At 40.3% G+C, this 15,853-nt stretch overlaps 1 protein-coding gene across 4 annotated transcripts; it reads left to right on the forward strand.

The window, feature by feature from the left end:
* Positions 1 to 65: 65 nt before the first annotated feature.
* On the forward strand, positions 66 to 13,698 carry LOC111874487 (isopentenyl-diphosphate Delta-isomerase 1). Of its 4 annotated transcripts, none has more exons than XM_033755466.1 (5): positions 66 to 329; positions 6,367 to 6,557; positions 10,553 to 10,700; positions 11,450 to 11,641; positions 12,645 to 13,698. In XM_033755466.1, exons 2-5 carry the CDS (start codon positions 6,373 to 6,375, stop codon positions 12,819 to 12,821), a joined length of 702 nt encoding a protein of 233 aa, XP_033611357.1. In that variant the 5' UTR covers positions 66 to 329; positions 6,367 to 6,372; the 3' UTR covers positions 12,822 to 13,698. The 4 variants fall into 4 exon arrangements, with proteins under 4 accessions (XP_033611357.1, XP_023725799.1, XP_023725800.1 ...); XM_023870031.1 differs by lacking the exon at positions 66 to 329 and adding an exon at positions 4,367 to 4,498; XM_023870032.2 differs by lacking the exon at positions 66 to 329 and adding an exon at positions 4,678 to 4,809.
* Positions 13,699 to 15,853: the final 2,155 nt, after the last annotated feature.

A 15,853-nucleotide genomic window follows, 5' to 3' on the forward strand; every position in this document is an offset into this window, starting at 1 on the left:
ATTATTCCAGTCTACTTCTAAATCGCTCTGATCCCTGATCAGACTAGTAACCTTTGGCCAAATCCGTTCTGTTTCTGTGATATTTCACTGATGTTCGATAATTTATATTTGTTTTTTGTCCGTGGTTTCCTTGGTTGTGTTTGTGTCTTGTATTCATAACTGCACATAACTGTTAATATTTACTATTCTTTTTGAGCTAGTAAGGATGTGAGTGAGACAGGCTGTGGCTCTGTTAATTGGGTTAACCTTATGTATTCTGTTATTCTGTCGTTACCGTTATTGCATTCCGGCAGCTTGTGTTGGTCATCCGTATTCCAGCATTGACAGAGGTTTGTATTAGCCTTTCTACTTATGTATTGTAGCCGGTTATGATGACGTTTTTGCTTTCTTATTTGTAGTATCGTCTTAGTTATTGTTCGGGGGAGTTTGTATTTAGTGTACCACGGTTTTGTGTGCACCCACGGTTGAACTTCTTTGTAATGTTTAGTGTGTGGTGTTAGTTTTGTTTGATCCCATATATTTTGCCATTAATTTTTTATTTGTTTTTGATAATATATATTTGGTCTTGGGTCGTATTGCGTATTGTGTGATTGTATTTTACTTCTTTTTCCAGTTTGCCCACTTCCTCGTTGTATGTTGTGCCTTTATGCCCTGGTATCCAGATCATTGTGCTGATTTCGTTTCTTAGTTGGTAGAGTAATACTTACGGTATACAAATTGATATCCTGTGCTCTGAGAGTTTATGATGTTGATAGTGAATCTGTGGGGTTATTTTCTTTAAATGTGAGTAAAGCTAGTCTGATAGCTATTACTTCGGCAGTATATATTGTGGTAATCTCTGTTGTTTTTTAAGTTACAGTCTGGTATATCGTTGCCAGTATTTCAGAGGAATCGGCATATGGTGACATAAGTTCCTCCGAAATGCTGCTAATGGTTTGCTAGACAAGACGGCGTCATATCTCAGAAGATAGTAACCTTCATAAATTAATTAGCTATCGACATTTTAGAAATGACAAAAATTTTCACTTTCACAAAAGAATTGCTTTGTTAACAGGGAGAATGAATTCGTGATAAAAGGGGTTTGTAATTCGTAGAAGTGCAACATATTCCCAAGTTTGCGCAATGGTGGATTTGATTCTGATTATGGGTTACGGTGATAATGAATCGGTAACCAAATGTCAAGGAAGACATCAAAAGTGTTCGCTTAATTTATCATTGCCACAACTGTTCTCGTTTCTTCCTCAAATGGAAACTTTAACATTAGTACTATGGTTAGTAATTGATTAATCATGTTACTAAAGGTAATCAGTGATTATTACTAAATCATAAACCCTGAGGCCTCTGGAGTATCGGACTATCCATAGCTAGATAGGACATATTCTCTTGAATTCGGAAACATTCCAATGGCCAGTACCCGTGAAGAAGAAGATAAAGAAGATTAGTAATTGATGTACCTTGAAAAGAGAATAATAAAATGTACTTACATGTCGCCAACATTTATTTAAGGTGGCAAATTTTAGAACTGTTGGGTAATTTTGGTTCAGTATGAGATCGCTGGCTTATCAAACCACAACTTCATTGACTTCAGCCAGTTCAGGGGAGATGAACTCATGAAATGCAGTGATTGCACTACACGTTCCTTTACAAATTCCTGTTCTTCAGCGCCCTGTATAGTTATTCGACTGATCTCTGACAGTGTTAGAACTAGTGGAGTAGTTTCTTTGGCAGTTCTTTTCATTTCCTAGACAGAGCCCCTCACAGTAGATTCACCTTTTGACAGGTTCCTACTGTTGTAAGAGGATCAGCCAAGCAGGGTCGCATTGGTCGGAATTGGCTGTTGTAGTGACAGGTTGCATTCACAGGTCCCAGCTCTGAATTAACAGGCTTAGTTTGGAATGGGGCAAAAATAAATACCAGCAGCCTGCAACCGAAATAGACCCATTCTGAAGAGGCAAAATTAAGAATGTTCCTGAGTGTACGCAAATACATAAGAATCCCAAAGTCAATAAAAAGTCCGTCGAGTGTAACAATTTATAGGTCACTTCTTTATCACACCTGCCTTACATGTTTCGGTTTAATAAAACCATCATCAGAGGCACATATTACAAGCCTGAAAACACTGCCGTTGTTTAAGATGTACACAGTTGTTTGCTGCGTGAACGCTGCTACAATACGTCGACGTGTAAAAGCACAACACTTGTTAGGATTGTTGAATGCACGATCAATTCTCACATTCATCCAAAGCTGCCCTCAAGTTATAACGCCAAATTAAAATATTTAAAATTTAAAACATTTGAAGTAAAATGTTAGGCTCCTCCTTGTTAATTCGTCCCGAAGATGGGAGATGTCAGCTTGAGGATGTATGGCTTGTGGTTAGATGTTTCCTAAGTGCTGTGTGTTGTGTACTGCGGTACACTCCAGGGAGGAAAATCTGTAGGTAATGGAGCGAATAAGGCCTAAAAGCTCTATGCATTCACAAAATAAGCAATTAAAATATGTNAACACTGCGTTTGAAATTGTTTATAAAGCCGGGTAAAACCGACGTGGAAAAGAAGCACCGATACAACGTTGTGGTGGCCTTTGGATTTGGTGTGAACTATAAACTCCATGGAGCAGAGAGCTTCGTAGAAAACTAATTGCCATTCAGTTATGCAAGATATTTCCTGCCTTTTACGGACCTGAAATATTCATTAGCATGGTCACTACTCGCCGATCACAGTAGCTGCGCGATCTAAGAGATAAACTGTGTTCGCTTGCCCAAACACCGGGATCGTGGGATCGAATTCACTCAAGGCATGGATGTCTCTGTTGTGTGCCTTTATTCTGTTTGTGTTGTTCTGTGTGTAGGTAGCGACCATGCGACGGGCTGATCCCCCGTCCAAGGAGTCATACCGACTGTGTAANCTATGCATTCACAAAATAAGCAATTAAAATATGTGTGAAAATATAATTTTTTTAAACAAAGAAAACACCTAGGACCTTAATGCTGCAGATGGGTGTAATGGTAGCATGACAAAGCTGATACTCGTAACTCAGAAAATTTGTCTGTCTGGAGTGTGACACAGAACGCCTTTTAGCCTTATCTTCTATCTACACTGTGCTCTGTCATGACAAAGAATTGAATTGAATTAAATTTTTGTTATAGTTCCTGACAACAACAAAACTAGCCCATAAAAGCGATCACTACGAAAATATTGTTTCCAAATTGTTTATCTTTAGTCATATTTTTATAATGGTGCTTTCTTAATTATTAAACTAATATTTATTTTTAACTGCATAGTACTTGCCTGATTGCATTTATGGGATGTTTATTATTGTCTAAAAGAAAAAAAAAANGGCTCAAGAGACAGAAAAGGCTGTAGTCATAATAGTAGTAGTAGTAGTAGTAGTAGTAGTAGTAGTAGTAGTAGTAGTAGTAGTAGTAGTAGTAGTAGTAATAAAAAAGTAAAAGTAAAGCTATCCCTGTAATAGGCAGTGAAGGCCCATAGGGTTGTGAGACGTTGAGGGTCCCACATTATTTTTTTTATTGCTAGTGGTGTGGGACGAAGTCCCTTGTACTGCCGCCATTTCTGGCCTATTGTACCGTCCCCAGATGATAGATGAGGGTGGAATGAAGATTGACAGGGGAAACCGAAGTATTCGGAGAAAACCTGCCCCCGCACCACTTTGTCTAGCACAAATCCCACTTGACCAGACTCGGGATCGAACCCGGGCCGCCGCGATGGAAAGCCAGTGACTAACCGCTTGAGCTATGGCGCGGCCAAAGGGTCCCACATTATCTAGACAATCTGCTCACAGATGGAGGTAAGGTTGTCAGCCTTACGCGCCGGCCGCGCTTTACACCCCAGGAAAATTATTTATTAATTCCTGGTAGGGATAGCTTTACTTTTTACTTTTTTACTCATTTCTGTTAGAGGCTGAATCGACCCCAGGGCCATAGTGCGGCTGGAAGTATTAGGTCAATTGAAAAACTCCAATTATTTCATCGGGACTTGAACCCGCAACCTTCCGGCTTGTAGCATAGTGCGTCAACAAACCACGCTACCACGTGCCCCCTAGTAATAATAATAATAATAATGGTCACAACCCTTTGCATAATTAAGCAATCCTCAACCAGTTTGTCGATATGTAATATGAATTGTTGTAATGCTTGAGTGGTAAAAGGTAAAGTTGTTCCTGTGCCTAACCAATTAAGCACTACGCCATGAAGGCGTATTGGGGAGTGGATGTATAGAACCACATTTTCTTGACCTTGAACTAGCTGGAGGTGAATGGTCAGCTTCACGCCCCGGCCGCTTTACTCCCGGGGAAAGAGCCCGCAGTACCCACTGGATAGGAGGTTGGGTGGGCCCCAGAATCGGCCTGGACGACGTGGAGAAGAGACAGTTCTTGACCCCTCGATCGTCCAGTCCGTTGCAAGTCGGTATACCGACTACGCTAACCCGGATCCTGTGTTTGAATGGTTCCATCTTTAAAACTCTTAATGCGTAAGACAAAGGTAAGACATTAAAGCGAATGTGACATTGCTTCCAGGTTACATAGTAGAATTAATTAGTGATTTGCAACATGCGATAGTAAATGCCAAGGGCTTTGCAAGCGGTGACGATAAAACCACTCATCGTGTGCATTGTGTTTGTGACGCGTGCGTGTATGTATTGCCACGAAGCGGTTATTGCACCATAAGCTAGACTTCTTGTGACAGTTGAGTTGCGAAGTTATTGATACTGAGAAGCTTAGTTAGATGTCTGGTTTTGCCGGGGGTACTTAGAAGTCCGTTGTACTTATTATCGAAGGAATACTGATTCATTTGTACGTATGTTGTGAATCATTAATTTGTTTTAAGTTCTGATACGTTGTATGAAATTGCTATCGAGTCTAAAGTTTGCCCGTGCTTGTACCCAGAGTCAGGTAGAAGGATGTGTTTCACAAGAGTTAATATTGCTTTTTCATTCACTATAGTATACCGAAGGTAACGTGATCTAAGTTCATGCCATAACCCAAGCCGTTAGGCGCCGGCTTTTGATCTCGGGGCAGTTCATACAGAATCTGTGGTATAGAGCAGTGTTTCTCAACCGCCGGACCCTCATCTTATAAACAAAGAATTTACCGGGCCGCGGCCTCACAAAGATTGAGAACCACTGGTATAGAGTGCTGTATTGATGTACTGTTTTCATAGAGCACTGCGATTTTCCCGTGCCAGCCATTCCAGCAAAGATGTGTGTTCATGTACCATCAGGGGCTGGTACAGTGCATCTCGGGCTGTAGAACAAGATGAATTTGGCACATCCCATTGATACGACCAGAAAAAGGAGATGAAGAGGGGGAAGGGGAACTTGATTTAATATCGTAGTTCTGATGGGGTGGACATAAATTGTATTACGCGAGAAAAGAATATCATTGTTATTATTAGATATCACTATTCCACTCCACATATGCCAGTTGTTAAGTATGGTTACAAGGCTATTATTTTTTTATTGCTAGTAGGCTGGGACTAAGTCCCTTGTATTGCGGCCACTTCTGGTCTATTGTACCGGCTCCAGATGATAGGTGAGGGTGGTTGTGGAGCAATTGGTGGAATGAAGATTGGCAGGGGAAACCAAAGTACTCGGAGAAAACCTGCCCCAGCGCCACTTTGTCCATCACAAATCCCACTTGACCAGACCCGGGATCGAACCCAGGTCGCCGCGGTTGAAAGCCAGTGACTAACCGCTTGAGCTATGGCACGGTCGTTTCAAGGCTAAGTGACAAACAAAGAAAATGCTTGGCTTAGCAGCCACAAGTCAGAAAATCGGATATACTCTGTAATTAACTAATTAAATTAATCCTGCATTTATATTTAATGTGGTTTTTTAATTTCACACTGGTCTGTTTAGTTGTTTGGTTTTTTCATTTTGTTTTACCCATATGCCCCAGTACCTTGCTTTGAAGGTATATAGGTTGTAAACATCATGCCCTGAAGGTCTGCAGGAGGCATAGCAGTAAAGCACAATGCATTATCAGCCTTGTTTTTAAATAGAGGTGAACGTTTAGCTTCATTAGCAAGCCACTCTTTACACAATTCTTCTGTTGTTTGTTCATTGCTGCCCTAATGTTTTTACAGAGCATTGCCTAGAAACAGTAAAGGGATACACATATAGACACAGACTGATGGTAGGGATTTATGAAGTATGCCATTAAGATTGGTTCAGGTGCTATGATATAGGTACCAAGTTTCATAAAGATCGGTTCAGCCATTCAAAAGTTGATGGGAAGGAATAGATAGACACAGACAGCATGGAGATCGCATAAGCCTACTTTCATTTTTTCAAAATAAAGAAAGCAGGCTAACATGGTAACATCCCTTTACTGTAATTTGATTTGTTACAGACAACAATGGTGGCAGTTGGATTGGTACGCAGGTTACTGCAGCGGGCCTCCCCTAGGAATCTCCAAGAAGCAGCATTAGCTGAACGATGTATTGTTGTAAATGAACATGATAAAGTGATAGGAGATGCCAGCAAACGAGACTGTCATCGAGTGCACCCTGATGGGAACATCATCCTGCACAGAGCTTTCAGGTTGAAAATCTTGGATAATAAAAAATTAGGTGCATTATTGTCCTTATAGATGGGGAACCTGATCTCATGTACTATAACCGTACGCCCCTCGCCAAAATTATTTAATTAAGGGTATGCACAACTTATGCATTGTTTAACACCATGAGATACGCTCCTCCGGCGAGATACCGTCCCGGGACCGTCTAGTTGTAATTCAGCTATTGTCCTCCTTAGGCTTAGGGTTTCACTATTGTACCTAACGTCGCCAGTTTGCTCCTGGTATCAAAAACCCATAAACTGACCTTGTGCGAGACCGGCCAGGAGGGGTCTTGGGTTCCCTGCTCGTGTGCCTTGAAGACCTACGAAGGTTTATGGGTATTCCCAAAATACGGATGTAGGACAGATGTCGGGCTCGACCCTTCGCTTTCTCTTTTTATGTTTCTATTTTTCGTTTTTAGGCCAACTGGGGGACTGGTAAAGAGAAGGAAGTCGGTTATAGGGAGCGGAAGAGGACAGTTGTTGAAAGATACGGAGAACAGAGAAGTGTTCTACAGTAGTGGTAGCGAGTCGGCGGATGGAGTGGCTAGGTTGGAGAATAATGTAAATATTGAAGAAAGTCGTCTTCTGGGTTTAGGCGCCGTGTATTCTTCGTTTTGGCCGACGTTTCGGAGGAACTGCCATTCAACTGCTCTGAAGATGGAGGCGATACGTTCCTCCGAAACGTCGGCCAAAACGAAGAATACACGGCGCCTAAACCCAGAAGACGACTTTCTTCATAGTCATCACCGTGAAAACCTCAAAACTTACAATGTAAATATTGATCATTAATGAAACTTTAAATTAAAACTGCAATCCACGGTGTGTTCTGGAGCCCCCGGATTCATTAACCTCGAAGTGTGTTCCACTCCCATCTCCGAAGCACCCGTATCCCTGTGATAAAGAACTCAAGCTCGAGCGAAAGTCGTGGCAGCTGTAAGTCGGCGGACAACTACAATACTGTGAAGGGAATGTATTGACAACAAACTGCTGAGGAACATTTTGATTTTGTGTGAAAGGTGAAATGACAGGGGAATGCAGAAAATTACTAATTTATACTCATAATTTTGTCAGAGTGGTAAAAGCAAGAAGAATAAGATCATGAATATAACATAAATGGTAGGAGTCTTTAGATTATTTGTCCATGGTTTTTCACCTGCATTGGCAATACTTTTTTGAATGCTGTATTTCATTTGGAATGGCTGCGGAACCTGGCAAAGAGTTACAGAACCTTCATAAATTTGATAACTAATAACAGAGTAACAAGTAATATGCATATAAACTATAGTAAAAAATATATACAAGAGTAAAGTTTTGTGGTATATAAATTATCTCTTAAATTGGAAAGATTATTTTAGCACCTGTTTTCAGTACTGTCCCTTTTATTTCTAGCTAATGTGAAAGTACACTACACGTGAAAAGTCATATATTCTTAGATGTAACACTGTGTAGTCTGATGAAAGTCAGCCAGCATTTCAGAGGAGCATATCGCCTCTGTCTTCAGGTTCAGATTAAGCTAAGCAATAAACCAGCATGAAGCAAGAAGAGCGATGTTCGACTGAACCGTAGGTTGACTTTCACCACACTATACATTATATCCCAGAAGATAGAAATCTCCATAGCCACTTCTGTAAGAACCTCAAGTAACTGTAACTGTGTCCATTTTGGACTCATTTTAAAGCTAATAAAACGTGTCCTTATGAAGTATACATGTATAAGTTTAATGTAGATCAGCTTCAGGATCACTGAAGTATGCATTCGACCTTGCATTGCTCAAAATATGTATCCTCATAGTCTAAAGAAGAACAAAAGGTCTTTCTAGTACCATCCTACACCACATAGACTTTGAAAATTATGTTACACAAAAGGCATGAGGGGTAATTAACTGAAAAAACAGTGAAGATGGTATTTCATGTTGAAACACATTTGCTATTCTGAAAGAGATAAAATTGTATGGGAGTCAGTAAATAGGTCACAAATGGAAATAAAACAGCTCTAATGGAAATAATAGGTTTTCTATATCATTAGGTAGCAGTACAGCTCAGTTTCATGACAGTCCAGGTAGCAGGCACGTATATGTATGTTCAGAGGTTGGTTTCAGTAGTCAAATTGGCGATCATACTTTATGATGTACTACTGAAGAGCGGAATTCTGTTGTATGTTTTTTTTTTGGGGGGGGGGACTCAACACAAAGNNNNGGGTATTCATAAAGAGCTGTTTCCTGTTTATGGTGGGACATGTTTGTCACGTAAAGTGGTCTGCAGCTGGGTCAAGAAATTATCTCAAGGATGTTCAAAAGTTGCAGATGATGTCTGACCAGGTCACCCTGCTGAGATTGCAACAGAAGCAACTGTGCAGCGGGTGGAAGAGTCAGTCCGAGCTGACAGGAGGATAATGATAGTGTGGCAAGTGCACTAGGGTGTTCCCATGGTTTAGCATACAGCATAATGCATGATCATGTGAAGTTTCACAAACTGTACACTTGGTGGGCGCCCAGAGAACTGAAGGATCAAGAAAGAATAAACCGAATGAGTCTGTCCTTGCAACATCTCTTACGGTATGCATATGAAGGAGAAGATATGCATAAGAGGATTGTTACTGGGCACGAATCATGGGTGCATCACTACCAACCCAAGTCAAAGTATGCTTCAGTGCAATGGAAACATCCCAGTTCACCTTGAACGAAAACACTTGAAGTTTAAGGTTATGCCATCAGCTGGGAATGCTATGCTTACCATGTTTTGGGATTCTCAGGCAGTACTGTTGGCCCATTTTCAAAAGTGTGGTGAAACTGTGAATTTTGCATTGTACTGTGATATTCTGTTGAAGCTTGATACAATTCGCAGAAAATGTCCAGGCCAACTGGCAAGAGGAATACTGCATCATGGCAATGCCAGACCCCATACAGCCTGAGCAACCCAGGAGAGAATTCAAGAACTACAGAGAGAACTTCCTGAACATCTGCCTTACATCTCAGATTTGACCCCTAGTGACTGCCATCTGTTTGGTTCGCTAAAGTACCATCTTTGTGACAGATGTTTCGCTGATGATGAAGAGGTTGAAACAGGTGTGGAAGTGGCTGAGACAACAGTCAAAAGACTTCAATGCTGCAGGTTTTGATGCAACGGTAAAGTGATGGGACAAGTATATCATCAGTGTTGGTGGAGGATATATCGAGAAATAAATGTTTTTTCCTGGTAGAATATCGCAAGTTTTACACTTCATACATCAGGTGTCCAGATGAAAGATATCCAAAATAAAAAAGATTGTATGTTGGAAAGTAATCGTCACATACGTATCTGGTTTATGTCATCGGAAAAGAAAACCCCGTAAGTTTCTTTTCCACATGCGGCTTATGCGCATGTGCTGCCACATTTCTGCCACCATGTCAGGAATCATTTGGACAGTGATGGCTGGGAGACAGATCGGCAGAAGTGGATCAATCAAAATTCAGTGTGGTTATGTGAAGAACTTTGGCTACCAGGTTAAGATCAGTGACCTGCAACACCTGAAAGCCAGCATAAGGGACATTGTAGCTATGGTAACACCAAATATGCTAGATCGTCTGGATATTTGTCATGCCACCAAAGGAGCCCACATTGAAATTTATTGAAAAAGTTACATATTCAGAAAAAACGTTGATAGCTTCCCTTTGTAGTGGTGTAACCCATAAATATGTATAATAAAAGCTTCCTGAGATATAATTTTATTTTGGATACCTTTCATCTGGACACCTTGTACATTTGTGACCTATTTACTACTCTTCCTCATGTAAAGTGTTCTAGATGGTGTTAAACAAAGTTGTATAACAAAAATGATGTTACAAAATTACAAATATTACTGGCTATAGATTTCATACATCTGCCAAGTTACTGCATTGGAATGTAACAGACTCTGGGCATTGTTTAGGTATATTAAACATCAGAAATATACTTGTTCTGGTGCTGATATGTTTTAACCTATTAGTTTGTATCTTTCAGTGTGTTTCTTTTCAACTCTCAAAATGAACTGCTCCTGCAGAAGCGTTCTCCCCAGAAAATAACATTCCCTAGCTGCATCACCAACACATGCTGCAGCCATCCCTTGTATGAGATAGTAGCAGAGAGGGAAGAAACTGATATTCTAGGGGTATGTGAATTGGATACTTGAAATTGTATTTTATATAACTAAGTGCACAGGGCAAAGTCTTAGCAAGCTAACAATTACTCAGCTAATTAAAACATTTCTTGTTTTTATGTAACCTTCAAAAAACCCACTACTGGATTCTGCCCTGTGCTAGATTAATCCATGCTATATCCTCAAACCCTGTTTCTTTTAAATACGTTTTAATATTATCTTCCCTTCTGTGTGTAGGTCTCTTCTTTGGGTTTCTGACCAAATCTAATTTCTCACCAAACTATTTGTGCTATATGCCCTGCCCATATCATTCTCCTTGCTTTGATTATCCTGGCGAGTTGAAGAATTCATCATGTCCCCCAATGCCAAATCCATACTCCCATATTACATTATTTATACTATATATATCAGTGCAGATGTCATACGATGTCTCTGTTGTTACTGTTTCCCATTTGAGCTGAAACAGAATGCCACAATTGAGTGGTTATCAGGTTTTATATTCTGAAGATCCTGAGTGTGAATCCTGAACCAGAGACCAGTTGTCGTGACTGAAGTTTTTCGTGTTTTCTTTGGTCACTTGGTATACTGGGGCAGTATCTTAAAATATGTCACAAGTGCTTGTTTCCAAATCCTTTCCAGTTCATCATTCACAGTAATCCTATTTGACCCCATATAACATATGCAGTTGAAAATCTCTGATTAATTACAAAAGAATCAGTCAGGGTCTTGAATTTGATTGGAACATCTGCTTTGTGTGGCAGGTGCGTCGAGCAGCAGGACGTCGTCTAAATTATGAGTTGGGAATTCCTCTGGAGGAGGCAGGTCCTGAAAGATTCCAGTATCTTACCCGGATACATTACCGTGATCCTGGAGATGGACAGTGGGGTGAACATGAGATTGACTATATATTGGTTTTGCATGGCAATGTCACTCTGGATCCAAATCCTGATGAGGTAATTATATGCCAGGTTTTGTGCTGTCAATAAATGTTTAAGAAATGAAAGAATGCAAGTACAGCACCAGATACTTTATTCACAAACTACAGAATAAAACATAAACTTGTATTTGGAATGATTGATGAAGACTTGCATAACTTGCCAGGATAGTAAGTATAACATTCCATAACAGTGAGAAATAATTATTACCATACCTACAGATTATTGAAATGGAAAAAAAAAGCAGTCTCCCGGGATGTGGCACTGTGTAGATGTGGTGTTAACCGACGTTTTGGAGGAACGTATCATCTCCATCTTCAGGGTAGAAGGAGAAATAAGAAATCTGCAAGCGAAGAGACCGTGAGAACCGGTACAAGCAGACTGCTTCAGTCTCTTTGCTTGCGTATTTCTTGTTTCTTCTTCTACCCTGAAGATGGAGGTGATATGTTCCTCCAAAACGTTAGTTAACACATCTACACAGTGCCACATCCCAGAAGACTGCTTTCTTCTTAGTCACCGCTGTGAAAACCTCAGCTCTGAAAAAAGATACTCCAGCAATCTCATGAAGTTAATACTGGTAATATAGCAATAAAAATAAATAAAAATAAAATAAAAATAAAAAAAAATAAAAATTACAAACAGGAAACAGCCAAAACCTTCAATTCAGAATTCAGCTAAGTGAGCAGTGAGAGCTGAATCGGGTACCTTATCACATGTCACTTCTGCTCCTACTTGGTATATTTTTTTTGCATGCTCCGTGATCTGTCCCTTTCATCCCCTTTGATTTGATTACAGTGTGAGGTGAAATGGACAATTTATTAAGCTCTTCATTAGATAATGTTCCCTGTTCTCTTCTTGATTCATCTTTCTTAAGTGCAGGTATTCTCAGTACTAACCGGTCTGACAGCTGTAAGCCATCATCTTCCTGAATGGCTTGTTGATATTGAAAACAATAGGTCCAGAGCTGATTGGGTTACAGAGCCACAGAATGGAATTATATACAATTTTTTACTGTTTTCAGGTGGCCGAAGTGCAATATGTGGCTCATGACAAGCTGGACAATTTTCTCAAGAGCCAGTCTGCACCGCTCACGCCATGGTTTCGTCTCATTACCCAGCACCACCTCAGACTCTGGTGGGATAACCTCCATCAACTTCACAAGTTCCAGGATCACTCAACAATCCACAGATTTTGCTGATGAACATGCTATGCATTCCTTAACAAAGTTCATTATGTAATTGTATTGCAAGACTGAACACACGTTACCAATATATCTTAAATAACATAGCATAAAACATTCGTACATGCAATTCTAAGATGTTTTCACATCTAAGTCTGAAACATTTACAACTCTTGTATCTGTTCTCACTTCTGCTCTTTGTATGTCTTCCCTCACCTCATGCTTCATGTCTATGAAAGTTCTTTATTTGCAGTCTTCTCAAAGGATCGTTTTTGTTATGCATGTCACACATCCATAATTCCACCAGCTTTTCGTGTATGTATACCCTCAAATATGGACTAATGAAAATATTGTTGGGTAAAATGGCTAATATCCTATTAATGACACAGCTGGGAATTCTGTCTACTGCAAAGTATTTCATTTCTCCACTTCTTTATTCGCCAAGAAAATATTAACCACGACTCTACCAAAAGAAGAAGACTATATGTTGCTATGGTGATGGTTGTACTGAGATTACTGGAGATGTAAACATTACATGATATTACAAGTAAAGTTCAAGTCAACTCACAGAAATATAAATCACAGTTTGAGTGTGTTAATATCAAAAGAGCACTTGTTTATCTGTGCACAGGCCCAGAGCCATAACCAAGTGTATTCATGTTGATCTGATATTCTAGATTAAGGAATATAATGGAGCTATATATTGTGACGTGGACAGCGCAACGCTTGGTAAACACACCCCCCCAGCGGTGAGGTAACAGCATCGTAGCAACTGCCACTGCTCAGGCCATCAACACTCCATCCCCCTCCCCTGCAGTGATGTAACAGGGGACACCACGGTTATTACACAGCAATAAACAACTCTTGGCAGCGTTCCCCAGCAACGCCTGTAAACATGGCATTTACACAACAGTGAAGCGATGTGGGTTTTCCGCTGTCTGACTGAGGGTTTATAAGGGAGACTGGAATGCGTGAGGAGTCAGTTGCAGTCTAGCATTCGCCAGAGTGAGTTGAATGCAGTGACACCAGCAGGAGAAGTAAGTGTGATACTGCAGATGGCAGTAGTGGTGTAATTGTGAGAGCAAGTGTTCAATAAATTCACTATATTCAATACGGCATGAAGTTATTTGTCGCGTGACCTACCCAACACATGACAATTTGATTGTCACATGCCAGTACAAATATTTTTCAGACCCACTAGTCACACTGACAGTAAGTGTCTCTTAATTTGTTGCTGTGGCAAAAAGAAAAAAAAATTTGGTTTGTCAGAGATTACTGGATTTCTTTTTGGATGTATGCTTGGAAATCTTTTCATATCATTCAGCAGTTTTAGAAGACACAGTTTGAGAACTGATATTATATAACAAATGTATCTGATTTTAAGTTATGAAAAGCAATTTGTATATGTGTAAACAATGTATAATAGTGTGGAATTTACTGAATTTTTGTACGTAATAAAGAAATATATTTTCGCTTGATTTGGAAAATTAAATGGTCTTCCTTATCTTATTGTATTAAATGGGTACCATATTTAACACTATCGATGTCTGAAGATGTTCTTGGGAAAAATAATGCAAAAGGGATCAAATCACAGCCATAGTACAGGGGTAGACTTGAATATATCCTCCTGCTGGAGCCCAATATCTCACACTGAAAAAGAATAACAACTTATTCCAGTTTCACCTTCATGCAATATTCACCCTCACAAGATCCAATCTAGAACGTCCTCATTGGTTTTCTTTGCATTTCAATTGCAGTACTCATAATAAATGCTGTTGATTTTTTATCCTCTAAAATACTTCCAGGCTTTGATTCCACAGTTTTCACTGGTTTCAATTTCACATAAGACTCAGGTATTCAAATTCTGTATTGCAGTACTGGTATAATGGTTAGAAGGTATACTTTGTATTCCAGAGATGGGGTCAGAGACTATGTACGTTGATGGGTCTTTGTTATTTTCCTCAGTTCCCATCTTAATATACCATAATAACTTCTATACATCCTCTATATTCATTAAAACTGTAGACATGCAGCCTCCTCAATGATGTGGGTGTACTTGTCCACAGTGCGTCTTGGAGGCAGCACAGTGCTTTAAAATACTGACCAGTGCTCTCACTAGGTCAGTCACTGGCCTGGAAAAATGTGGTATGGTTTAGGCCATGTAGTAGAGGCAAGGAGAAGGGTGAAGGGATGCATGTCCTTAAATGAACTGTTATGTCTGAGAAGAAAGATGGGAGCCGTAGTGATACAAGGTATCCAGAGAGGGAAGGTAAGAAGCTGGGAAAGAGAACCCTAGCATGGGAGGGTTGAATGACAAAACCCTGACCAGGGATGAGGCATGTGAATGGAAGATGGGAAGGATAGCCCTCATATGGGTAGAAGGGCGAGACACTGACAGGCTGGTAGAGTATGGAGATGGATGAAGGGAAGAAGCTGGGAAGGAAAGCCCTGGCATGGGGGGGGGGAGCTGTGAAAGAGCTCTAACATTGGGGGGACAGACTGCAGCAAGCCAAATATGGGGGAAAATGAAAGCAAGAAGCTGGGAAGGACAGACAGAATACTGACTAGTGCTGAGGCAGAGTATGGAAAGGAGAGATTTGACAGGGCATATAGATGTCCTGATAAGTACAGTGTATATGCCATGAAATGGGCATGGGGGGGGGGCTGAAAATTTTGGAGTGTCACGTGTTTGTAGTTCATTTGGGGGGGCATAGAGAATGTAGGGGATACACCACTATCAGAAAGTTCGAACACAGTCACTGACCTGTTACTCTTTATTATGCTGGTGGGAAAGTAGCAAAATAAATACAAGTTTTCTTACGTGTTTCTAATTGAGAGTGGGGGCTGACATATGACATGACTGGCTATATTTGCAAATATGAGCTTACACTTAAGAAAGGGCAGACAGAATGCTGCAAGGATGACTACAGCAACACATTCTATAGTCTTACAAGACTACATGAGGTATGCCACAAACTATGTATGCTCAATCTTCTGCCCTATCTTGACATATCTGATGACCAGCATACAAAGAGCTACAAGCTGTTGTG

The sequence above is a fragment of the Cryptotermes secundus genome, unplaced genomic scaffold (genome assembly GCF_002891405.2).
Source record: "Cryptotermes secundus unplaced genomic scaffold, Csec_1.0 scaffold483, whole genome shotgun sequence".
NCBI lineage: Eukaryota > Metazoa > Arthropoda > Insecta > Blattodea > Kalotermitidae > Cryptotermes > Cryptotermes secundus.